Source organism: Muntiacus reevesi, chromosome 2, assembly GCF_963930625.1.
Source record: "Muntiacus reevesi chromosome 2, mMunRee1.1, whole genome shotgun sequence".
Classification (NCBI taxonomy): domain Eukaryota; kingdom Metazoa; phylum Chordata; class Mammalia; order Artiodactyla; family Cervidae; genus Muntiacus; species Muntiacus reevesi.
In genome coordinates, this window is record NC_089250.1 from 60,575,161 (window position 1) to 60,598,891 (window position 23,731).

General features: G+C 45.2%; 1 protein-coding gene across 1 annotated transcript; it reads right to left on the reverse strand.

Annotated features, from left to right (window-relative positions):
* Window positions 1-459: 459 nt before the first annotated feature.
* SUN5 (Sad1 and UNC84 domain containing 5) lies at window positions 460-23,287 on the reverse strand. The gene is made up of 13 exons (XM_065921830.1): window positions 23,202-23,287; window positions 21,376-21,434; window positions 21,114-21,182; window positions 20,064-20,130; window positions 17,829-17,890; window positions 13,603-13,652; window positions 12,319-12,353; window positions 11,400-11,508; window positions 4,198-4,276; window positions 2,918-3,033; window positions 2,247-2,414; window positions 1,657-1,743; window positions 460-591 (listed from the first exon to the last, which is right to left on the reverse strand). The coding sequence occupies exons 1-13, from the start codon at window positions 23,285-23,287 to the stop codon at window positions 460-462; spliced, it is 1,119 nt and encodes a 372-aa protein (XP_065777902.1).
* Between the last annotated feature and the right edge of the window lie 444 nt (window positions 23,288-23,731).

A 23,731-nucleotide genomic window follows, 5' to 3' on the forward strand; every position in this document is an offset into this window, starting at 1 on the left:
TGTGATGTTGACACACTCTGTGATGGTCACAGAAAGGATTTCTCATCTCCCACCTCATCTGATACAACAGCCATGATCCTGTCTCTATTGTACAGATGGGGGAACTGAAAAGACTGGGTCTTGCCCAGGGTCACACTAGGGTCAGTGGCAGAACTTGACTTGAAACCAGAAGATGAGTCACATGTGGGTGTCAGACGGCTTGGAGTTGAATCCTGGTGCTGCCATTTGCTGTGACTTTTGGCAAGTCAGTTTTTTTTGCCTGGAGACTTCATTGTCCCCATCTGTGAAATGGGGCCTCATGGGGCTGTTGTGAAGGTGCCCGGGTACCCAGGACGGGATTGATAATTGCCACACTGAGTTTCAGACATCAAGTCCTAGGCCACTCTCACTTTTTGGGGCCAAAAGACACTTGGAATTGGACGTGAAGAATAAACTTTAATCTCTCTTGGGGTGGGGGCTTTAGTTAGGCTGCTCTCTGGGTAGAGTCACAGAGCCATGCACACGTACTCGATACAGGCAGGTGAAGCGTGGGTTCCCCCAGTTGCTGGATATCTTCACCTTGACGGCCCCAAACGTCCTGGGAGGCTGGTTCTGAAGGAGAGCCACAGACAGGGGCCATCTCACTCATAGCCCCTGATCTGGCCTGTCCAGAGGAATGTTTGGGAGTGGAAGGAAACCCTCCAATTCTGTAGGTGGGGAAACTGAAGCTCAGAGAGAGGAATGTCCCAGAACCACATGGCAAGTCACTCAGGGGCTGGGATGCAAGGGGTTGAGGCCGGAAGATAGATCGACGGTGATGGGGAACGCATCCTAGCCTTGGGGGCCTGGCACATTCGTGCTCTGGCACCCTGGGCAAACCATACCCTCTCTGGGCTTCAGTTTCTGGTCTGTAAGAGGAGCAAGGGTAATGTGTGCTTCCCAGCGTTGCCGTGAGCACTGAAGTGAGATCTTGGGGCCAGATGGCTTACCAGCCCTGGGCATACAGTAGGTGCTATGTAAATGTGGCCCCCTCCCTTTCTTCCCCATAACCCAGAGGGGATGGAGCCCAGTGGCCCGTGAGATCTCACGGATGGTCTCAACCTCCCAGGAAATTACACCAGCAGAAACTGAGGCCCAGAGAGGAAGAGAATGGTCTGTGATCACATAGAACTTAGGGTTGGGTCAGGATTTGGGCCAGGGTCAGCCTGATTTCCAAACCTGGACATTTTCCTGAGTCTCAGGGCCATTCCAGCAGCCACCCTCTGGTCATGCTTCTGCCTCCAACTCCCTCCCCTCCAGGCCTCAGCTCTCCCCATCTGTAGTTGAACCAGGTGTTGATCACGTGGTCTCCCAGTCTGGAGACATTAAGTTCAAAGCCAGTGACCCTGGCCTGATGGGCCCTACCAGCTCAACACCTGCTGTCCCTGGGAGGAACCACAGCGGGCGGGGTCCTCGGTGGGTCAGGGAAATGGAGGTAGATGAGTCTCCTCAGGGTTCCACTCTAGGCCCTAGGCAGTGGCTCCATCACTCTGGGCCTCAGTTTCCTCATCTGTCAAGTCAGTTAGTGACAACTGTGCACCACCTCGGGCTGGGGGGCATGAAGTGGGGTCCCCTGCAAAGCGCTGCACACAGCGTGTGTTCAGTAGGTGCCCAACATGGGCAGAGTTTCTCAGGTACCTGGAGCTGGAACGTCTGAATGATATTTTCTGGCTGAAACTGAAATGCCCCCAGGAACACCTCCTCCTTGGGGGAGCCTTCCACGCCCTGGAGAATCAGAACCAAGAATAAAGCATCAGGTACAGGCAGGAACTCCAGAAGGTGCTGCCTACTCCAGTTGAGACTTGCACACCTCCCAGGATGGGGAGCTCTCTACCTCTTTGGGCACTGTTCCATTGCAGCACAGGTAAAGGATAGGAAAGAGCATTGGACTGGAAGCCAGAAGGTTAAGGGTCCACTTCTAACACTGCCATTGACTCTAGGGTTTGATGCGTCCCTGCCCTTTCTCTGAATCTGTTTCCTTTTCAGTAAAACGGGGGCTCAATTATTTTTGAAGACTCCATTGGCTCTGAAAAACTTGGGTTGTAATAGAGTACTGTTTACCCCCTATCCCAGAAGGCTGTGATCTGACCCTGACCCTGACTATCCCCAGCCTTAACATCCAGTCCCTCTAGGCTTCGTAGATTGTATGGTTTATCACAGTGCCGCGAAAGCTGCCATTACGAGCTGTCCCCTCAGCTAAGCATTGCTACCAGCTGGGGCGTGCTCACGTAGATGACGAAGTCCTTGGGGGCGGTGTCCAGGCTGCCCGACAGTGAGATGGTCTTCGGGATGTGCTGCAGGGTCAGGTTGGACAGGTAGACCTTCTGGGCCAGTCGGATGGTCACCTGGCCGCGGTCACCCGAGAAGGCCCAGCAGTTGCCAGGTGTTACGTTGGGCTGGAAGCGGCAGATGCAGTGAAGGTGGGTGGTTAAAGAACAGATTCCTTATCCCAGCCTGGCTTCCCTAGACCTTCTCGGCCCTTCTGGACAGGCCCAGTCCTTCCTGTCTACAAAGCTCGGTCGAGTACCACCTACTCCAGGAAGCCTCCCTGACAGCAGGCAGCAAGGATGACCCCTCCCCTCAGCCCAGCGCAAAGAGGGTTCCCTGACCTGCAAGACTTGAGGGTTGGGGGAGGGGCCTCTTCCGGTGCGAAGGCAGGCTGTCCCTGCCCCTGGCCTGTCCCCTGCTCCTGCCCAGCACCCCAACTTCTCCCCAGACTACCACCCCCACCCCATCAATTGTGCCTTTTTTCTCCCTCGGCTCCTCCCTCTCTCTTGCTCCTACTCTGCCCCAGGCCCCCACCCTCTGCACTCTCACCCCCACCTCTGCCTTCAGCTCCTGCCCCCAGGCCCCTGGCCACACCCCGGCCACTCTCCCCCTGTCCTGTCCTTCCTCCTGCCTCGAGGATCACGTCCGGGGGCTGTGCGTAGTTCCACAGCCGGATCCAGTTCCAGTAGGAGCAGGCCTTGTCGTGGTTGTATGTGGCTGACGTCTGCTCAAAGTCGATGGAGGCCCCTGTGTGGGAGGTGATGGCAGCGGGGGGGTGGGGGGTGGGGGGAGGGGTCTCAGCTGAGCGGCCCTGGCATCTGCCCGGTGGAGGGGAGTCTCACTAGGTGCCAGGGGAACACTTCAGAAGAGTCACTGGTCCTCTCTGGACCTCAGCGTTCTCCTCTGGGATAGGGGAGTAACAAAAGTAATAACAATAGTAATGAGAGCATCCATTTCATAGGGTTGTTGTGAGGTTGAAAGGAGTTAATACAATAAACTTTTTCCAGCAGTGCCTGGTGCAATGCAGGCGCTCATTCACTTATGTCAGCCTAGTTATTATAACCCAGTTAGTATCACTGTGGCCCTTATTATAGCCGTTTCTCAGAGGAAGAGACTCCAGGTCTGAGAGCTTAGACCGAAGCCCTCTGACCCTGCATCTCCTTGGGCCTAGGGGTGCTGGGGTGAACTGGTGCTGTCTACACCAGTCAGCCCGTCCTGCCCGCCCACCTCGCCGCCTCCCACGCAGCCCCTCACAGGGGCACCTTTCATATCAGTTCCTGTGGTTTGATACGAAAAGCACTTTACCCTCCTTGCTACTGCTAACTAAGTCACTTCAGTCGTGTCCGACTCTGTGCGAGCCCATCCCTGGGATTCTCCAGGCTGGAACACTGGAGTGGGTGGCCATTTCCTTCTCCAATGCATAAAAGTGAAAAGTGAAAGTGAAGTCGCTCAGTCATGTCTGACTCTTTGCGACCCCATGGACTGCAGCCTAGCAGGCTCCTCCGTCCATGGGATTTTCCAGGCAAGAGTACTGGAGTGGGGTGCCATTGCCTTACCCTCCTTACCAGACCTCAACCCAGAGTGCTCCTCCCTACCCCTCTATTGCAGCCACTGCTTAATTTTTCAAAGGCGTGATTCCTAACTGTAATTAGGCCTGTGGCCAGTCTCCCCTGCCCAGACAGGGACAACTCTGTGGACCCCTACATTTGGAGGGGGATGGGTGGCTGATGGCCTCCCCTTCCCACCTCAGCCTCTGTGGGAGAAAATGGAAAACTGTAACAAGAACAGCAGCCTGGCAGCTGAGGTTAGCAGGATATGCCCCTTCCAGAGCTGAAATCCACCCTCTGAAGAGTTTCTCAGGAAACTTGGGCTGGGCTGGTTGGTGAGGCAGGGTGGTGGGGAGTCACTCACCTATCGACTTCAGCGCAAAGTCCGGCTTCTCAATGTAATCTCCTTGGATCATCTTTATTATTTTCTGGGTCATTTTTTGCTGCGAAGGCAGAAAACCCAAGCTGTGCACTGGTGTGTTCTTACAGATCACGGTCCACAGTTGTGTTCACACCAGGTGACGAGTGGCCTCAGGACACCTTCTTGTCCCTGCCTGCTGGCCCCTGTCTGGTCCACACACAGGGTTGTCACGTGCTATGCTGTGAGGAGGTCCAGGGCCGCCCCCGGCCCAGCCATGGGGTTTACTCGGTGAGTTCACACCCTTTGTGATGCATGGTCATACATACAGGACCAGGAGTCTCAGTTAAGGCCAGGGCAGGGGGCCTGGAGTCAGACAGACCTTTCCTGCTAATGGTCCCTAGGCTACTTACTGCCCCCCGTGAGCCCCCCACCCCCGCCCCGCTCCGCCCCAGGTCTTGATTTTCTTCTCTATGAAGTGAACGTGTTAGTCACTGAGTCCTGTCTGACTCTTTGTGCCCCCATATAGCCCAGCGAGACCCCTCTGTCCTTGGGATTTCCCAGGCAAGAATACTGGAGTGAGTTGCCATTCCCTCTTCCAGGGGATCTTCCCGATCGAACCCCAGTCTCTTGCGTTGCAGGCAGATTCTTTACTGTGTGAGCAACCAGAGAAGCTGGAACAATAATCACATCCACCTCCTACTCTTGTGAGGATTAGAGCTAAGACTCATAAAGCTGCAACTATATGTCAGGACTGTCTTCAGCTTCATATATGTTCATACTTATCCCCTCTCAGCAACCCTAGGAGGTATGTACTATTATTGCCCCCATTTTAAAGAGGAGAATTTTGAGGCACTTGTCCAAGGTAACACAGCTAGTGAGAGGCAGACCCGGAAACTCTGGTTCCGGAGTTCAGGTTCTTGACCTCTACATTGCTAGATAAAGATCGTAAAGCATTGAGCACAGTTGGTGCTCAATAAATCACTGGCCATTATTTGATTAGACTTTTCACAAGAGTGTTGCTCAGTCACTAAGTTGTATCTGCCTCTGTGACCACATGAACTGCAGCATGCCAGGCTATCTATCCTTCACTATCTGTCCTTCACTATCTCCTGGAGTTTGCTCAAATTCAAGTCCATTGAGTCGATGATACTACCTAACCATCTCATCCTCTGCCGTCCCCTTCTCCTACTGCCTTCAATCTTTCCCAGCATCAGGGTCTTTTCCAACGAGTCAGTTCTTTGCATCAGGTGGCCAAAGTATTGGAGTTTCAGCTTCCGCATCAGTCCTTCCAATGAATATTCAGGACTGATTTCCTTTAGGATTGACTGGTTGGATTTCCTTGTAGTCCAGGGGACTCTCAAGAGTCTTCTCCAGCATTGCAATTTGAAAATATCGATTCTTTGGCAGTCAGACTTCTTTATAGTCCAACTCTCACATCCACACATGAATACTGGAAAAACCATAGCTTCGACTAGACAGACCTTTGTTGGCAAAGTAATGTCTCTGCTTTTTAATATGCTTTCTAGGTTGGTCATAGCTTTTCTTCCAAGGAGAAATGTCTTTTAATTTCATGGCTGTAGTCACCATCTGCAGTGATTTTGGAGCCCAAGAAAATAGTTTCACAGAGTAGCAGATTGCATTTTCTTAAAACGACTGCACAGAGTTCTCCCCTTCCTTGCTCTTCCTTCAGTGTGACTTTGACACCCTTCTCATGGACACATGGGACTTCAGCTCCCTCCCTATCCATCTGGGTGAGCCTGTGACTGTGGTAGGAGTGACGCTGCATGACTTGTGGGCTCAGTCCTAAAAGGTGAACCATCTGCTTTTGGGGGGATGTTCACTGTTTGAAGCCAGTTGCCGTGTTGTAAGGAAGGCCATGCCATACAAAGGGACCACCTATGGGCACTTTAGTCAACAGCCCTCAGTTCCCAGCTGACAGCCAGCATCAACCTCCACACAAGTGAATAAAGATTCCTCTAGATGATTCCAGACCCAGATATTGAGTCACCTCCAGCCTTCATGTCTTCCCAGCTGAGGCCCCTGATATCGTGAAGCAGTGACAAACCATCTCCACTGCGTCCTGTCTGAATTCCTGATTCATAGAATCTCTGGACATAATAAAATGGTTGTTCTGCACTACTAAGTTTTAGGATGGTAACTGGGTAACTAGCATAGTGTAGTAATTATACTCTATTTGTTGGTGTGGAAACTGAAACTCAGAGAGGTAAGAACTGAGCTCCTAAAGCTAAGAAAAGACATTGCTCATAAAAAGATAAAGATAGTGTATTCATAAAATAAGAACAGAATTATAGGAAAAGGAGTACCTAGAGAACAAAGAAAATTGTTAGGAATTGAGAATGTGTTAGCAGCAATGAAAAATTCAGTATAAGTTTTGGTAGATAAAGCTGAGGGTGTTTTCTCAATTGTAGAACAAAGAGATAAAGAGAAAAAAGTGGGAAGAAAAGAAAAAAAAAGAAAAATGCAGGTGATTAGTTTAGGAGTTTGACATTCACATAGGAGGAGTTTCAAAAAAGAGAATAGAGCAACCAGGGCCAGGGATAAGTAATCAATTTAATCACGATTAAAGAATATTACTTTCTCTCTCTTTTTTTTTAACAAGTGACGTATAGTTGATTTATATTGTTAGTTTCTGGTATACAGCAAAATGACTCAGGTATACAAACAAATATACATTGCAAATTATTTTCCATTATAAGTTATTACAAGATATTGAACTTAGTTCCCTATGCTATACAGTAGGATCTTATTGTTTATCTATTTATATTTAATGTCTTCTATGTGCTCAGTCACATCTGATTCTTTGCGACCCCTGAACTGTAGCTCGCCAAGCTCCTCTGTCTATGAGATTTCCCAAGCAAGAACACTGGAGTGGCTTGCCATTTCCTCCTCCAGGGCATCTTCCCAAGCCAGGGGTCGAACCCACATCCCTTGGGTCTCCGGCATGGGCAGTCACATTCTCAACCACTGCGCTACCTGGGAAGCCCCATATTTGTATATAGTACTGTGCAATGTTAATCCCAAACTCCTAATTTTTCCCTCTCTCCTTTTCTTCTTTGGTAGCTGTAAGTTTATTCTCTATGTCTGTGAGTCTGTTTCTGTTTTGCAAATATTGATAAGTCCATTTGTATCATATTTTAAATTCCACATATAAGTGATATCATATGATATCTGTCTTTCTTAAAGAACATTTCTTAGGACTAAAGAACATGTTTCCACATTGAAAAGGTTTCCACATTGAAAGCCAAAGGTGGCTAGCTCATAGGTACATTATTATGACATTTTAGATGTGAGGTAAGATGATGTAGGGCTTCTAGGTTAGATGTAGTAAGTTACAGAGAACCAATGGTCCCACTAAAAACTACCAGAAAAAGCCAGATGGTTTGCTAAATCATGTTTTAATACCATCATTGAACTATGAAAGAAACAGGACCAGATGGACTAAAATTCTAGACAGGGAACAACCACTTTGAAATATGCTGACATTCTTAATCCCTGGGGCATTTGATGATTCTGTGCTTGGGTTGAGGATCTGGGTTTAAGTCAGGCCAGGGGCTGCTACTAACAAAAGAGAAAACAGCAAAGTTGTTAGCATTTACACAGAGCAGGTAGGACAGAATTGGACACTTAAGGAACCTTGACCATGGCTTATTTCCCTCATTAGATGTTAACTGAAATCCAAGACTATGTAAGAAACTAAAGGGCTGCTTTAAAACCTTCTGAAAATCAGAATAAAATTTCCCAGTCTCACAGCGCTTAATAAACAAAATCCCTCTGAGGAAGGAGATGCCAAAACAAAACAAGCAAGAGATTAAAGACTTAGCACAGTGATTTTCCTCATTATATGTCAGAATCACCGAAGGACTTGTTGAAACACAGAAAAGTTGGTTCCCATCCTTAAAGTATGTGATTCAGTCGGTCTGGGTGGGGCCCATTAATTTGAATTTCTAACATTTTTCCAGGTAATGCTGCTGTTGCTGAAATGGAGGCCACACTTTGAGAACTGCTGTCCTAGAGGGAATGCTGAGTCAATACTGAGTAGCTACATCTGCTCTTCCCTTGAGGGCACTAAACCAATTACAATTACAACGAGAGACTGAGAATCCAAGCTTGCCCCAGGGAGAGAAGGCTGCCAGTGGGGTCAGAGATTTTGTATCCAAAATTGGAAATTCCAAGTCCAGAAATAAATCCATATGCCGACAGTCAATTAATCTTTGACAAAGGAGGCGAGGATATACAATAGAGAAAAGAGGTCTCTTCAGTGAGTGAAAAGCTGGAAGCCTCATTAAATCGATGAAATTAGAACACACTTTCACACCACACAAAAATAAAGTCAAGATGGTTTAGACTTAAATGTAAGACATGACACCATAAAACTCTTAGGAGAGAACATAGGCAAAACATTCTTTGACATAAATCATACCAATCATTTTCTTAAATCAGTCTCCCAAGGCAATAGAAATAAAAGCAACCCCCCCCCCCCACAAAACCCAAAAGAAAATCCCCTCAAAGCAAATAGAACCTAATCAAATTTATGAGTTTCTGTACATCAAAAGAAACCACATACAAAGTGAAAAAGCAACTTACAGGTTGGGAGAAAATATTTGTAAATAACATGACCAACAAGGGCTTACTTTCCAGAATATACAAACAGCACATACAATTCAACAACAAAAAACAACCCAATTGGAAAATGAGCAGAAGGCCTAAAGAGGCATTTCTTCAAAGAAGACATACAGATGACCAACAGACACATGAAATTATGCTCAGCATCACTAATTATTAGAGAAATGCAAACCAAAAGTACAATGAGGTACCACCTCACACCAGTCAGAATGGCCATCATTAAAAAGTCTATAAATAACAAATGCTGGAGAAGGTGTGAAGAAAAGGGAATCTTCTTACACATTCTTGGGAATGTAAACTGGTGCAACCTTTATGGAAAAAAAGTTCCTCAAAAAACTAAAAATAGAGTTGCAGTTCAGTTCGTCACTCAGTCGTGTCCGACTCTTTGCGACCCCATGAATCACAGCACGCCAGGCCTCCCTGTCCATCACAAACTCCTGGAGTTTACTCAGACTCACGCCCATTGAGTCGGTGATGGCATCCAGCCATCTCATCCTCTGTCATCCCCTTCTCCTCCTGCCCCCAATCCCTCCCAGCATCAGGGTCTTTTCCAATGAGTCAACTCTTCGCATCAGGTGGCCAAAGTATTGGAGTTTCAGCTTTAGCATCAGTCCTTCCAATGAACACCCAGGACTTCTCTCCTTTAGGATGGACTGGTTGGATCTCCTTGCAGTCCAAGGGACTCTCAAGAGTCTTCTTCAACACCATAGTTCAAAAGCATCCAAGCACAGGATCCTACAATCCCAATCCTGGGCATATATCCATACAAAGCTATAATTCAAAAAGAAACATGCACTCCAACATTTGTTATATTTATAATCGCGAAGACATGGAATCAACCTAAATGTCCTTTGGCAGTTAAATGGGTAAATAGATGTGGTAAGTATATGTTCAGTCATAAAAAGGATGAAACCATCCTTTTTGCCTCAACATGGATGGACCTAGAGATTATCATACTAAGTGAAGTCAGAAAGACAAACACCATACGATATCATTTATATGTTGAATCTAAAGTATGACACAAATGAACTTATCTACAAAATGGAAGCAGACTCACAGACATAAAGAGCAGACTTGTGGTTGCTCAGAGGGTGGGGGAATTGGGGAGGGAGTTTGGGATTAGTGGATGCAAACCATTATATAGAAAATGGGTAAACAATAAGTTCCTACTATCTAGCACAGGAAACTATATTCAATATTTTCTGACAAACATATTGGGAAAGTTTGAAATGTGTAACTGAATCACTTTCCTGTAGAGTAGAAATTAACACAACATTGTACATCAACTATACTTCAATACAAAAATTGAAAATTCAAGAGGCCTCAAACATATGTTCAGTCTTTCCCATCAAGACATTTACCAATTTTTGAAACTGCATGGGCAGGAGGCTAGAGGGCTAAGCCAAAAACCTTTGAATAAATCCTATAAAAATTACAATCTAGATCTGAACCAGTTCAATGCAAGTTTGCATAGAAGTGATCAGTATTCTTCATCTTCCTTACGAAGAAAAGGGGCAACTCTACCTAGTTGAAATTATAATTATCTGGAACATCTAGTTTTTTTTGTAAAAAAATGTCCAGAAAACACTAAAAAATTACCAGGTATGAAAAGACAAAACCATAAGATTGATACACCAAAGAAAAAACAGGCAATAGGAGATCATAGATGATCCAGGTATTAGATTTAGCAGACAAGGATTTAAAAATAACTGTGACCAATATGTTAAATAAAATAAAGGAAAAGATGGACAATATAGATGAAATGTTGGAGAATTCCACCATAGAATTAAAATCTATGAAAAATAATCTAATGTATATTCCAGAACTAGACAATGCAATATATGAAATTAAGAACTTAACAGAAATGTTTAGCAGTAGATTGGATAAAGCAGACTATAGGATTATTAGTGAACCTGAAGAAATATGAAGAGAAAGCATCAAAACTTAAGCATATAGAGAAAAAGAATGAAAAAACAAGCAAACAAGGAAAAAATACAGGAATAATATGTAAAACACTCCAGAGATTAGGATAGTTATAATTGATGTCTCAGGAGAGGTGATAGATAATGGGTTAAAAACAATGTTTTAAGGAATAGTAGCTAATAATTTTCCAAAACTACTGAAAAAGATCAACTCATAGAGTCAGTAAGTTCAGGAATCCCCAAGCAGGTTAAACATAGAACACTGGAGATAAAAAGAATATCCTACAAACTTAGGCATGGAAACAGACCACACTCAAAGGACAAATAGTAAGAGTGATATTAGACTTCTCTAAAGCAACAGTATAAACTAGAACACAATAATGGAATTCTTTCAAAATTCTCAGGGGAAATTTTTCCTATCTATAATTCTATACCCAACTAAACTATCAACAAGTGCAAGGGTAGAATAAAGATGCTTTCAAACATGCAAGTTCTAAAAACAAAATTAATATATACATCTTATTTTACTCTTTCCCAGGAAGTTATCCGGGCATATGTTCCACTAAAACTTGGGATATGAGGAGCTGGACATCAGACAGAGAAATCAGGTGTTTCAGGGCAGAATGGTTATCAACTCACCTCATCTGACATGGCTTCCATCTCTTGGAGCTTGGCTATGAGCTGGTTCAAGTGACCTCGGAGGTCCTGGATTTCCCCAGTATGATGTCGCACCTTCTCTTGGTACATCCTTATGAGGAAGGAATGAGAACAAAGAGCGACTGATTTGTGATGCTGCTGCTATCACCCTCAGCTTCTACCTCTGCCAGTCAGCGCACAAAGAACTAGCTTCACATCTTCCCACTCTCATGGGCCTATCCCTAGACCTACCCCCCAAAATCTTATCTCTAAGAATTTAGAGCAATGAACATTAATCAAACCCTTCCTTCTGCTTGGACTATCTGACTATCCTTAAACCCAACTCATTCCTTCTGAGTATTTGAGAGTTTTTTTTCATTTAAGGATGCTGCCATGGGTGTATCTTGGTTAAAATTTCTTCTCAGCTACCATTTGCTGGGGCTTTCCCAAGTGGCTCAGTGGTAAAGAATCCAGCTGCCAAGAAGGAGACACAAGTTCTTTGCCTAGATTGGGAAGATCCCCTGGAGAAGGAAATGGCAACTCACTCCAGTGTTCTTGCCTGGGAAATCCAATGGACAGAGGAGCCTGGCAGGTTATAGTCTATGAGGTTGCAAAGAGCCAGACAGGACTTATAACTAAATAACAATAACAACCAAAACCATCTGCTGAACACAAACTATGGGCCAGGAACTATTCGCAACATCTTCTTTAATATCCATAATTACCAAGAGCAAGTTGGGTGTTATGTTTATTTCATAAAGGAGAAGTGAAGGGACTTGCATAAATTTAGCCATTTAGAAAGTATGGGAGCTGAGATTTAAGCCCAATTTGTTCTGGCAGACCCCATAATCTTAGCCAGTAGATCTTGGCTATAGCTCTGGTTTTTAGGTAACAATAGGACTATTAAGCAGATTCTTCTTACCTGAAGCTTTGCAGTGGACTATCTATGCTGTCTTCCTGGTGGGAAATTGAGGAAAGCAAGGGATCTCCTTCAGATGGCCTAATCTGGGCCCAGCAGAATTTTATCAATCCATCCTCCCACAATCATAAATCCATCCATCCTTCCACTTTCTTATTTTTTTCCACCTGCCATCCATTCAAAATCCAATTTACCCTCCTTTTTGTTCATCATCTGCATACACTTCCATCAAACCTCCCACCCATCTACCATCCTATTCATCCCCCTTTCCCATCCATCTGCCCCTTCATTTATCCAGTCTTTCTTATCCATCCACCTTACCTTATCCATCGACCCTTTCATCAGTCCATGTATGCATGCATCCATCTACCCTCCTATCTATCCACTGTCCCACTCAACCATCCATTCATCTATCTATCCATCCAACCATTTACTCATCCGTATCCCATCTGCCCTCCCATCCATCCACTCTCTCATCTGTCCCTTCTTCCATTCATTCATCCTCCTATCCCACTATCCATTTCCCGCATCCTTACATCCACCACTTCCATCCCACCTCCAATCACACCCCCATCTGGCCATCTAAATGTCCAGAATTGATCATGTTCGCCTTGTACCAGGCGTTGAGGCGGACATTGCTGGAGTGAATCAGATATGACTCTGTCTTCATGACTCTCAATACAGTTGGGGAAGCAGTTATGATTACAGAAAATTGTAGAAGAATAGGGGAATGTGACCACCTCTGCTTGGGTATTTCTGGAGGAGAGGGAAGCATATGATGGAGTTCATAAGGGGAGAAGAAGAGAGGGGAGGACAGGTTCATCAGATCCCTTCTCTCTAGACTTTCTGAGACTCTGCTGTCCTCAGACAGGGAACTTTGGCCACTGATTTCTCCTCCTTCTTCTCCAGGAACCACAAAGTAAAGGTCTCATCTCATTTGAGCAAAAGAACAAACTGCCTTGAGTAGAGAGAGAAATGTGTTCTTTGGCCACACCACCCCATTTTAGGTGGGGGCCTTGATAAAGGAAAGATGGGTCACCTCTGGGAATCAGTGACAGGAGAGGATCCTGGAGGAGAAGCTATGCATCTGGTCCTTGAAAGTCACATTTTGACAGCAGAAATGGTTCCAGGTGGGGTACAAGACAAAGGCAGAGGTTTGTATCTGGAATGAGTCAGCAACTGAATAGGGTCCAAAAGTGGTAAGAGGGAAAGGAACTTATGAAGGTGATATTGACTGCTTGGGGTGAGGTCAGTCAGGGGTGGGGCCTGAAGAGAGTACGCACTCACCTGCCAGATGTCCATTTTGGATGGTAAGTGCACAGAAAACATCCAAAATCCTGTGGGAGTGGGGGAATGAGAATGAGCATTTAAGATGAAAACTTAAGAGCTTATATGTTAGGCTTTGGAGTTAAGGCTTCTAGATTCAGATCCAAGCCTTGCCACTTCCTAGCACCGTGCAGTTTTGGGAGAAGTTACTTAATCCCTCTATACATCAGTTTACTCCTTTGTAAAATGGGAATAACAGTAAAATCCACTTCGTGATCCAATGATATCATATGTGCATATCAGCTCACACAAACCAAGTAATCTGTTTCTTCTTCCTCTCCAGTCTTAATCCTACTGGGGATAATTGGCAAAAAGAAGGAAAGGGGGTGGTCTCCCTTGCATTTTATGATTTCTGTGCTATCTGAAATCTCATTATTCAAGTCATTATTAAATACCTTTAAAATCTATTTCTTGTTTTTAAATAGAATAGAATGGAACTCCAAAGAAAAGAATGGAACTTCCTCAATCTGATAAAAGTTGTTTATGACCCACAGCTAACATCATGCTTAATGGTGAAACACTGGAGGTTTTCTTCCTAAGATCAGGAGTAAGACAAGGGGTCTGCTCTTAAAATTTCCTTTCTCTTTTTTTTGATCCTATGAAGCTTGCAGGATCTTAGTTCCCTGACCAGGGATTGAACCCAGGCCCTGGCAGCAAAAGCACCGTGTCCTAACCACTGGACCACCAAAGAATTCCCTGCTCTTGCTATTTCTATTTAACATTATTCTGGGGATTTGAGCCAGGTTCATTAGTTAAGAAAAAGAAATAAAAAGCAGATGACATGATGTTGCATATAAAAATCTTAAAGTATCCAAGACTGGGTGTCTTGCCCAGTGTTAGCAGTAACATATGAGTTCAGCAAGGTTGCAGGATACAAGATCAGTACACAAAAATCAGTTGTACAATTGACCTTTGACAGCAAGTGCTTGAACTGTGGAGTCCACTTATATGCAGATTTTTTTTCAGTAGATAAACAGTTGGCTCTCCATGTTGGAGGGTTTCACATTCGCAGATGCAACCAACTGCTAATTGAAATTTCCACCCTCAGTTGGTCAAATCTGCAGATGCAAAACCTGCATGTAAGGAGAACTGACTGTATTCATTGTACTACATGATTTTATATAAAGATTTGAACATCTTCAGACCTTGGTATGTATAGGGGCTCCTGGAGCCAGTCCCTCGAGGAAACGGTCTTTCTAAACACTGGCAATGAATAATATGAAAATGAAATTAAGAAAATCCCATTTATAATAGAATCTCAAAGAATAAAATACTTAGGAATAAGTTTAACAAAAGAATTGCCAAACTATAAAGAGGCATGGAGAAGGAAATGGCAACCTATTTCTTGGCAACCCAACTCTTGCCTGGAAAATCCCATGGACAGAGAAGCCTGGTAGGTTACATACAGTCCATAGGGTCGCAAAGAGCTGGACACAACTGAGCGACTTTGTTAAAGAGGTATAGAGTTATCCATCAGTAATGGAAAGACAGCCCAAAGTTCATGGACTGGAAGGCTTAACACTGTTCAGGTGACAGTACTCCCCAGATTCAAATGTGGATCAATGCAATCTATATCGAAATCCCAATGCTCTCTTCAGAAGAGATTAAAAAGTCAATCTTAAAATTCATATTGTAATGTAAGGGATCCATAATAGCCAAAACAATCTTAAAAAAAAAACAAAGTTGGAGGACTTGCACTTCTAGATTCGAAAACTTACTATAAAGCAACCAATCCAGGGATACTAGCAAACACAAAGACATATAGGTCAATGGAGTAGAACTGAAAGTACAGAAATAAATCCTCATATTTATAGTCAGTTGATTTTCAATAAAGGTGCCAGGCAGTGCAATGGAGGAAAGAATAGTCTTTTCAGTAAATGGTACTGGAACAACTGTATACCTACATTAAAAAATAAAGTTGGTCCCTTACCTCACACTACATACAAAAATTAACTAAAAAAATGAACCATAGACTTAAATGTAAGGGCTAATATTATAAAATTTTAGAATAAAACATGGGAGTAAATCCTTATCAATTTGGGTGAGGCAATAGTTTCTCAGCTATGACACCAAAAGTACATACCACAAAAGAAGTGAGATACTGTTTATAATAGCCAGGACATGGAAGCAACCTAGATGCCCATCAGCAGATGAATGGATAAGGAAGCTGTGGTACATATACACCATGGAATATTACTCAGCCGTTAAAAAGAATTCATTTGAATCAGTTCTAATGAGATGGATGAAACTGGAGCCCATTATACAGAGTGAAGTAAGCCAGAAAGATAAAGAACATTACAGCATACTAACACATATATACAGAATTTAGAAAGATGGTAATGATAACCCTATATGCAAAAAAGAAGAAGAGACACAGAAGTACAGAACAGACTTTTGAACTCTGTGGGAGAAGGTGAGGGTGGGATGTTTCGAAAGAACAGCATGTATATTATCTATGGTGAAACAGATCACCAGCCCAGGTGGGATGCATGAGACAAGTGCTCGGGCCTGGTGCACTGGGAGGACCCAGAGGAGTCAGGGGGAGAGGGAGGTGGGAGGGGGGATCAGGATGGGGAATACGTGTAACTCTATGGTTGATTCATGTCAATGTATGACAAAACCCACTGAAATGTTGTGAAGTAATTAGCCTCCAACTAATAAAAAAAATTAAAAAAAAAAAAAAGAAGTGAGACAAATCAGATGTAATCAAAACATACAATTGGCCTTAATCAAAAACCCCATCAAGAAGGATAACCCACAGAATAAGAGAAAACATTTGCAAATCATATATCTAATAAGGGACTTTTGTATCTTAACTATACAAGGGATTTTTAGAACTCAGTAATAAAAAGTAAAAAAATCCAATTTAAAAATGGGCAAAAATCTGATTAGACCTTTCTCCAAAGATGATATCCAAACGGCCAATAAGCACAAAAAAAGATACCTAACGTCATTAATCATTAGGGAAATGAAATAAAAATTGCCATGAGATGTTACTTTGCATGCCCTAGGATGTCTAATATAAAAGACGGACAGCAATGATTGGAATCCCCATGCATTGCCAGTGGGAATGTAAAATGGTGCAGCCATTTGGAAGAGAAATTTGTCAATTCCTCAGATAGTTATTCATAGAGTAATCAAATGACCCATCAATTCTATGCCTAGGTACAATATATACCCAATAAAATTGAAAACACGTGTCCACACAAAAATACTACAGGAATGCTAACAGCAGCATTATCAATAAGAGCCAAAAAGTAGAAATAACCCCAATATTCATCACTGATGGAGGATAAGCAAAATGTGGTTTATCTACACAATGGCTTTTCAGCCACAAAAAGTAATGAAAGTCTTGTGTATACTACAATACAGATGAACTTTGAAAACACTGTAAGTGAAAGGAAACGAAAGGCAACATATTGCATGATTCTATTTATATGAAATGTCCAGATCAGGCAAACCCTTAAAGTCAGAAAATAGATTAATTGTTGCCTAGGTGTAAGGAAAGGGGATATGGAGAATGACTTCCAGGGACTGGGAAGTTTCTTTCTCTGGCAGTGAAAATACTGGAATTTGATAGTAGTGATGGATGTACTACTTTGTGAACACATTAAAAACTGCTGAATTATACACTTAAAATGGGGTGATTTATGGTGTGTGAAGTACACCTCAATAAAGCTATTATTTTAAAAAGTCTTATCTGTTGGATTATATTGTCCAGGAATTTCTAACTTCCTAGTAAATTCTCTGCTTTCCCTCTCCCTCAACCCCCACCTGGTGGTGTATTTAAATAGAAGGAGGAGATTTCTTTGCTTGAGAAAGCAAAGCTGTGATGTGAGAGGTGGTGGTGTTGGCTGGAAGGAAGCCACAGAAACTGAGAAAGAAAGAGAGAGGGAGAAAGAGGGAGGGAGGGAGAGGGAAAAGAAGAAGAGGAAGAATAAGAATGTTATATAATACGGTTTGGGGAGAACCTTACAGTTTTCAAAGCTTTCAAACATTTTCCTTGAACATCATTTTATCCTCACAGCAACACTCATTAGACAGATGAGGATACTGGGGTTCCTAGAGGGACAGTGTCGGACACAGTGCCACATAGTTGGTGCCACAGCTCTTTCCCTCCCCAGGATGGGCACGAGCCCAGGGTTAGGGACCTCCACCTGGAATGGGACAGGGTCCTGGACACGTACCGAAAGCACAGAGGATCAGAACGCCTGCTTTTTCTATCAGCTTGTGGATGAACAGCTTGTATCTGGAAGAGAGAGAAGTGATGGTCAAAGTGAAGCAGGGCTTTGCACAGGCTGGACAGTCTCAGCCTGGCCCTTGCCCTGAACACAGCCCGAGAAGCACATTCCTATCTGGGCCATGACACTTTCTCCAAGATGCTGGCCATGCCCTGTGTCTCCACAGCATCTCCGAGGAAAGAAAGCCCTTAGTCCAGTATCTCTGGCCATCAGATATCAACTCTTAGTGTTCACCCACATCCTCCTCACTCTCTCCCTCCATGTACATACTGTTTGCCCCTTTCCAGCTTCTCCCCCAGTAAGTGCATCCTTCAGGGCTTAGTTTAAATGTGCCCTCTGCCTACAACCTCCAGACTCCACACCCCCAGCTTTGTTGCTGTTGTTACAGTTGCTAAGTTGTGTCTAACTCTTTGCGACCCCATGAACTGCAGCATACCAGGCTTCTCTGTCCTTCACTACCTCCCTGAGTTTGCTCAACTCATGTCCATTGAGTCAGTGATACCATCCAAACATCTCATCCTCTGTCACCCCCTTCTCCTTTTGCCTTCAATCTTTCCCAGCATCAGAGTCTTTTCCAATGAGTCAGTATTTCGCATCAGGTAGCCAAAGTATCGGAGTTTCAGCTTCAACATCAGTCCTTCTAATGAATATTCAAGGATGATTTCCTTGCTGTCCAAGGAACTCTCAAGAGTCTTTTCTAGCACCACAGTCTGAAAGCATCAATTCTTTGATGTGTAAACTTTTCATGGTCCAACTCTCACATCCATACATAACTTTGATTAGATGAACCTTTGTTGGCAAAGTGACATCTCTGCTTTTTAATATACTGTCTGGGTTTGCCATAGCTATTCTTCCAAGGAGCAAGGGTCTTTTAATTTCATGGCTGCAGTCACCGTCGGCACTGAATTTGGAGACCAAGAAAATGAATTCTCATGGTTTCCACTGTTTCCCCATCTATTTGCCATGAAGTGATAGGACCAGATGCCATGATCTTCGTTTTTTGAATGTTTGAGTTTGAAAGAAAGCTTTTTCATTTCCCTCTTTCACCTTCATTAAGAGGCTCTTTAGTTCCTCTTCCCTTTCTGCCATTAAAGTGGTATCATCTGCACATCTGAGATTGTTGATATTTCTCCCGCCACTCTTGATTTCAGCTTGTGTTTCATCCAGCCCAGCATTTCGCGTGATGTACTCAGCATAGAAGTTAAATAAGCAGGGTGACAATATACAGCCTTGATGTTCTCCTTTCCCAATTTGGAACCTGTCTGTTGTTCCATGTCCAGTTCCAACTGTTGATTTTGTCCTGCATACAGGTTTCTCAGGAGGCAGGTAAAGTGGTCTGGTATTCCCATCCCATTAAGAATATTCCACAGTTTGGTGTCTGCCTTCTCCACACATGGGAGCTCATGTGTGGAGGAGCCAAGACTGGGCCCTGAGAAGGCATTATAGAAATGTTTCAGACTTTCCTGGTGGTTCAGTGGCTAAGAATCCACCTCTCAATGTGAGGGACACAGGTTTGATCCCTGGTCCAGGAAGATTCCACATGCCGCGGGGCAACTAAGCCCTTGCACCACAACTACTGAAACCTGGGAGCCCTAAAACCCAAGCTCTGCAAACAAGAGAAGCCAGTGCAATGAGAAGCTCATGATCCCCAACTAGAGAGTAGCCCACCCTCGCCACAATTAGAGACAGCCCGCACACAGAGCAAAGACATAGCACGACCAGAAATAAATAAGAAATGCTTAGAATGTAAACTTTAAATGCATGAATGAGGTCAAAACTCGGCAGGAATTCAGAGGCATTTGCATGGGCAGGAAATGAAAAGGGAAAGAATGGAGCAGACATTCCAGGCAGGAAGAACAGTCTCTGCAACCCTATGCAGGTGGGAAGAGGTATGGTGGGTCCAGGGAGTGAGAATCCTAGCCATGCTGGCCCAATGGATCTATTGCAGAAAGCAGAAAAAGGGGAGCTGGGAAAGGAAGGGTGAGGCAAGATTTCAGAGGGCTATAGCCTGAGGTGCTGGAGTGATGGGGAGCCACATTGGATTCTGGGGTGAGGGGTCTGATATAAACCAGATTTGATATAGCTTATCTGAGGAGAGGTCTAAGCCAGTGATGGAGTTGCCATGGTCACCAGTACACAGTTCCAGTCCCCATAACCCTCCCGCTTCCTGCCCCCGCTCACCTGCAAGTGTTGAACAGAACCCGGTGAGCCCGAGTCCTCAGGAAGCAGGCCAGGCAGGTGATCCAGGCTGTGGAGGAGACAGGAGAGCAGTAGCAGCTGCATCCTCCTTCTTATCTTATGTTATCCTATGACAACTCACAGGGTGAGACCCTGTTGCTGGGAGATCCTCTCAATTTGCTCGTTGAGGCCAGGACAGTTCTTTGAGCTACTTATAGGTAAGCATCAGCTTGGGCTGAGTACTAGAACTGTAAACCCACTAGTGACTGGCAGGTACTAAATACTTAAAAGTGACTCAAGAGCAAGAAAAGTTTGAGATGTCCCTGCCATGTCTATTCCCAGACACTGAAAGCTTCTCAGTAGAAGAGGGCTTGTCTGGTTCATTACTATTGTGGTGCATGAAGCTAGGCAAAAAGTATGGGTTCAGAATGGGTGTGTAGGTGGGAGGAGGCATGGATACATGGACGAATGGTTAAGAGAATGACTTGGAAAAGAGATGATTAGGAAGATGGGTGAGAGGATGGGAGAATGAGAAGGGGGATAGAGGGGTGGATGAGTTGATGACTGAATGGATGTGAATGTTAACAAAAGCATGGGTGTATTGATGGATGACCCAGTGAAGGGCTTGGATGGATGGATGAACTAATACGGTGTATGGATACTCCAACAGATGGATAACAGACAGATGGTTGGATAAATGACTGAGTGGATGAATAGCGAAGGTATGGCTGGAGGAATACAGAAGACTGTGCTGATCTTTAGGGTGTGGTGAGAACCATGTCATCAAAGTGAGGGTGAGTTGCATGGAACCATTCGAATGAGTTCAGGGGCCAGGCTAGTGGCAGAGTGGGGGAGGGCTGGCAGTTAGCTGCTTCTCCAAACAGCAGATCTCCCTCCCAGTCCCTCTTTCCAACCCTCATTCCTCGCTGGAATGACACCCCTGATGCCTCTGAAGGGAAGACCTCCAGAGCTCCACCTGCAGCCCAGCTTGAGGCTGGGCCCTCTTCCCAGGCCCAGGCTGACGGCCAAGGCAGCTCTTCTGTGCATACGTACACATACATCCCAGCACACACTGGGTCAGGCCCGGGGCATTGGCGCGGACAGGCAGCAGGAAGGCGTCACCTGCAGGGAGCACAGGGCCGTCATGTCACCGCCAGCCTCTGGGACAAGGCGCCTGCAGACACCGCAGGAGCATCCCTACCCCCGGCCCTGCCCCTTGATGGGGCACCCTGGGGTGCCCACTTGACATCTCTGAGCTTCAGCCCCTCACTGCCCACAAAGACACCCAGGGCGCCCCCCTGCCTTCCCTTCTCACTTGCGTTTGACGAAGGCGCCTCTGTCATCCTGCAGATGTTCCGGCCTCGTTGGACGATCCTGACAACGACAGGATTCACAATTGTATTTTACATCTCACAAGGAGCGTGGCGTCCCCGTGCTCCAGATGGAGAAACTGAATTGCAGAAAAGTTTGCGCAAGACCACAAGGCTGAGAATCAGGGACAGACCGAGGTGTGGCTGACCCTCAGAGTGCAGGCCTCTTCAGAGGAAAGGACTCAGTTTGCTGTGGCAGTCACGGGTGGTTGGCATTCAAAAGCCACTCCTTCCTCTTACTGGCAGAAGACTGATTTTGGTCCCTTGTCCCCTTCTCCCCGAGTGATTAGGGTGGATCTGATTGATTTCTGATTGTTTCTGTCTCAGTCTGTTGGAGGATGGGAAAGTCTGCAGGGGTGAGGTGTAGGGTAGATAAAGGGGTCTGGGACTTGGGGAGAAGGTTTTCTCATTGCTAAACTGAGACCCACAAGAGGCAACATCCTCCTCTCTGTCCACATATGGCCATGCTTCTGTGAGACCCCTGTGATGGTGGTATCCATCTTGTAACCATGAGAGGAAGCCAAAAGGGAGAGCAAAAAAGATGGCAGGAACCTGGGGCGTGGCTGGCACTGCAGAACCTCAGAGTTAACATTCTCTGGAGCCATCCATATCTTGGGATCTTTCGGAACGTGAGATAAATTTTCTTTAATTAAAAATTTTTAAAAATTGAAGTATAGTTGTACAATATTTTAAGTTACAGGTATATGATATAGTGACTCACAACTTTAAATGTTATATTCCATTTATAGTTATTATAAAATATTAGCTATATTCCCTGCCTTGTACATTTTTCTTTATTTCTAAGGTAACAGCCTCTAATAGCTTAGTTGGTAAAGAATCTGCCTGCAATGCAGGAGACCCTGGTTTGATTCCTGGGTCAGAAAGATCCGCTGGAGAAGGGATAGGCTACCAACGCCAGTATTCTTGGGTTTCCCTTGTGGCTCAGCTGGTAAAGAATCTGCCTGCAATGTGGGAGACCTGGGTTCAATCCCTGGGTTGGGAAGATCCTCTGGAGAAGGGAAAGGCTACCCACTCCAGTATTCTGGCCTGGAGAATTCCATGGACTAGTCCATGGGGTCGCAAAGAGTCAGACACGACTGAATGACTTTGAACTCATGTCCATGTCAATGGTCTCTAAACTTTTATACTCCCAATGTTTTATATATATGTATATACATATATGTATAAGTATATATATATATCCAAATGGACTAATATATTATTTACCCTTTCAAATGTATAGGCTTTATTTACACCTTCCTGAGGAATATAAATTAAAAGAGGATGAGCTAAAGAAAACACATACTGAAGTTCTAATAGCATTCTCCTTACCCCAGTATGGTTGTTCTGTGTACCCTCCTTTAGGGATAGACACCTGTTCTGGGGCCCAGAGGTAGGCACTGTTTTGAGTGGGAACTTCTACCACCTGCAAGCAGAGGCCTCCTACGGATACAGACGGCAGAGAGGCGTGCTTGCTCGTTTACTATCTGTCTCCCTCACGTGAGCTCCACGGGGGCAGGGAGCACGGCCATCCGATGCAACGCCATCGTCCCAGCGCTCTGCCCAGGGCCTGGCACACAGCAGGTGCTCAAGAAACACGTGCTGAACGGACGACCGCTCCTCCACTCCCTGGCTGAAAGCCACTGTCCAATCTCTCTGACCTCAGGTGCTGCGTCTGTGGCGCAGCTGCTAACGCCGGCTGGCTTCCAAGAGAGGGCTGAGGGGTGGTGTTTTGTCAGGGCTGCGCAGAGGGAGGGGCTGCTGTTCTCACCTCCTGGGCCTGACCTCCCTGGGGCCGTGGGCCACATTTTCGGGTTGGTCACACGAGTCCCCAGGGTGCCTGGAGGACCGGGGCATCGATGTCCTTCTCTAGGACGGGGAATTGGCGGTGGGGATCTCTGGGAGTCGGTGAGGAGGAAGTGGCTGCTGCTGCTGCTCCCACCTAGCGTTGCCTGAAAGGTCCTGTGTGGAACCCTCCCCGGGTCAAGCGGAACTGTTGGCTCTATGACCTCACAGAGCAGGTGTGGGTGGCCTTCCCAGTCTCCAGTTTGGCTCTGGAACTTCCCCCTCAGAGGAACCCATTCTGTCCAACTTTCTACTTTGCAGATGGCCTTGAAGGGCCATGCCAGGCACTCAGGGGCTGGACAGGGGCAAGACTTGGGGCTCCAAAATCCAGGTCATGCTTTTTCTTGCTCTCAGACCCTTTCTGCCCCAGGCTTCCTTACCTTCTTAGGCTATACACAGATTTATTCTGTAATGCCAAGCTTCTCACTGGTGGGCATTTGACATAATACAAAACAA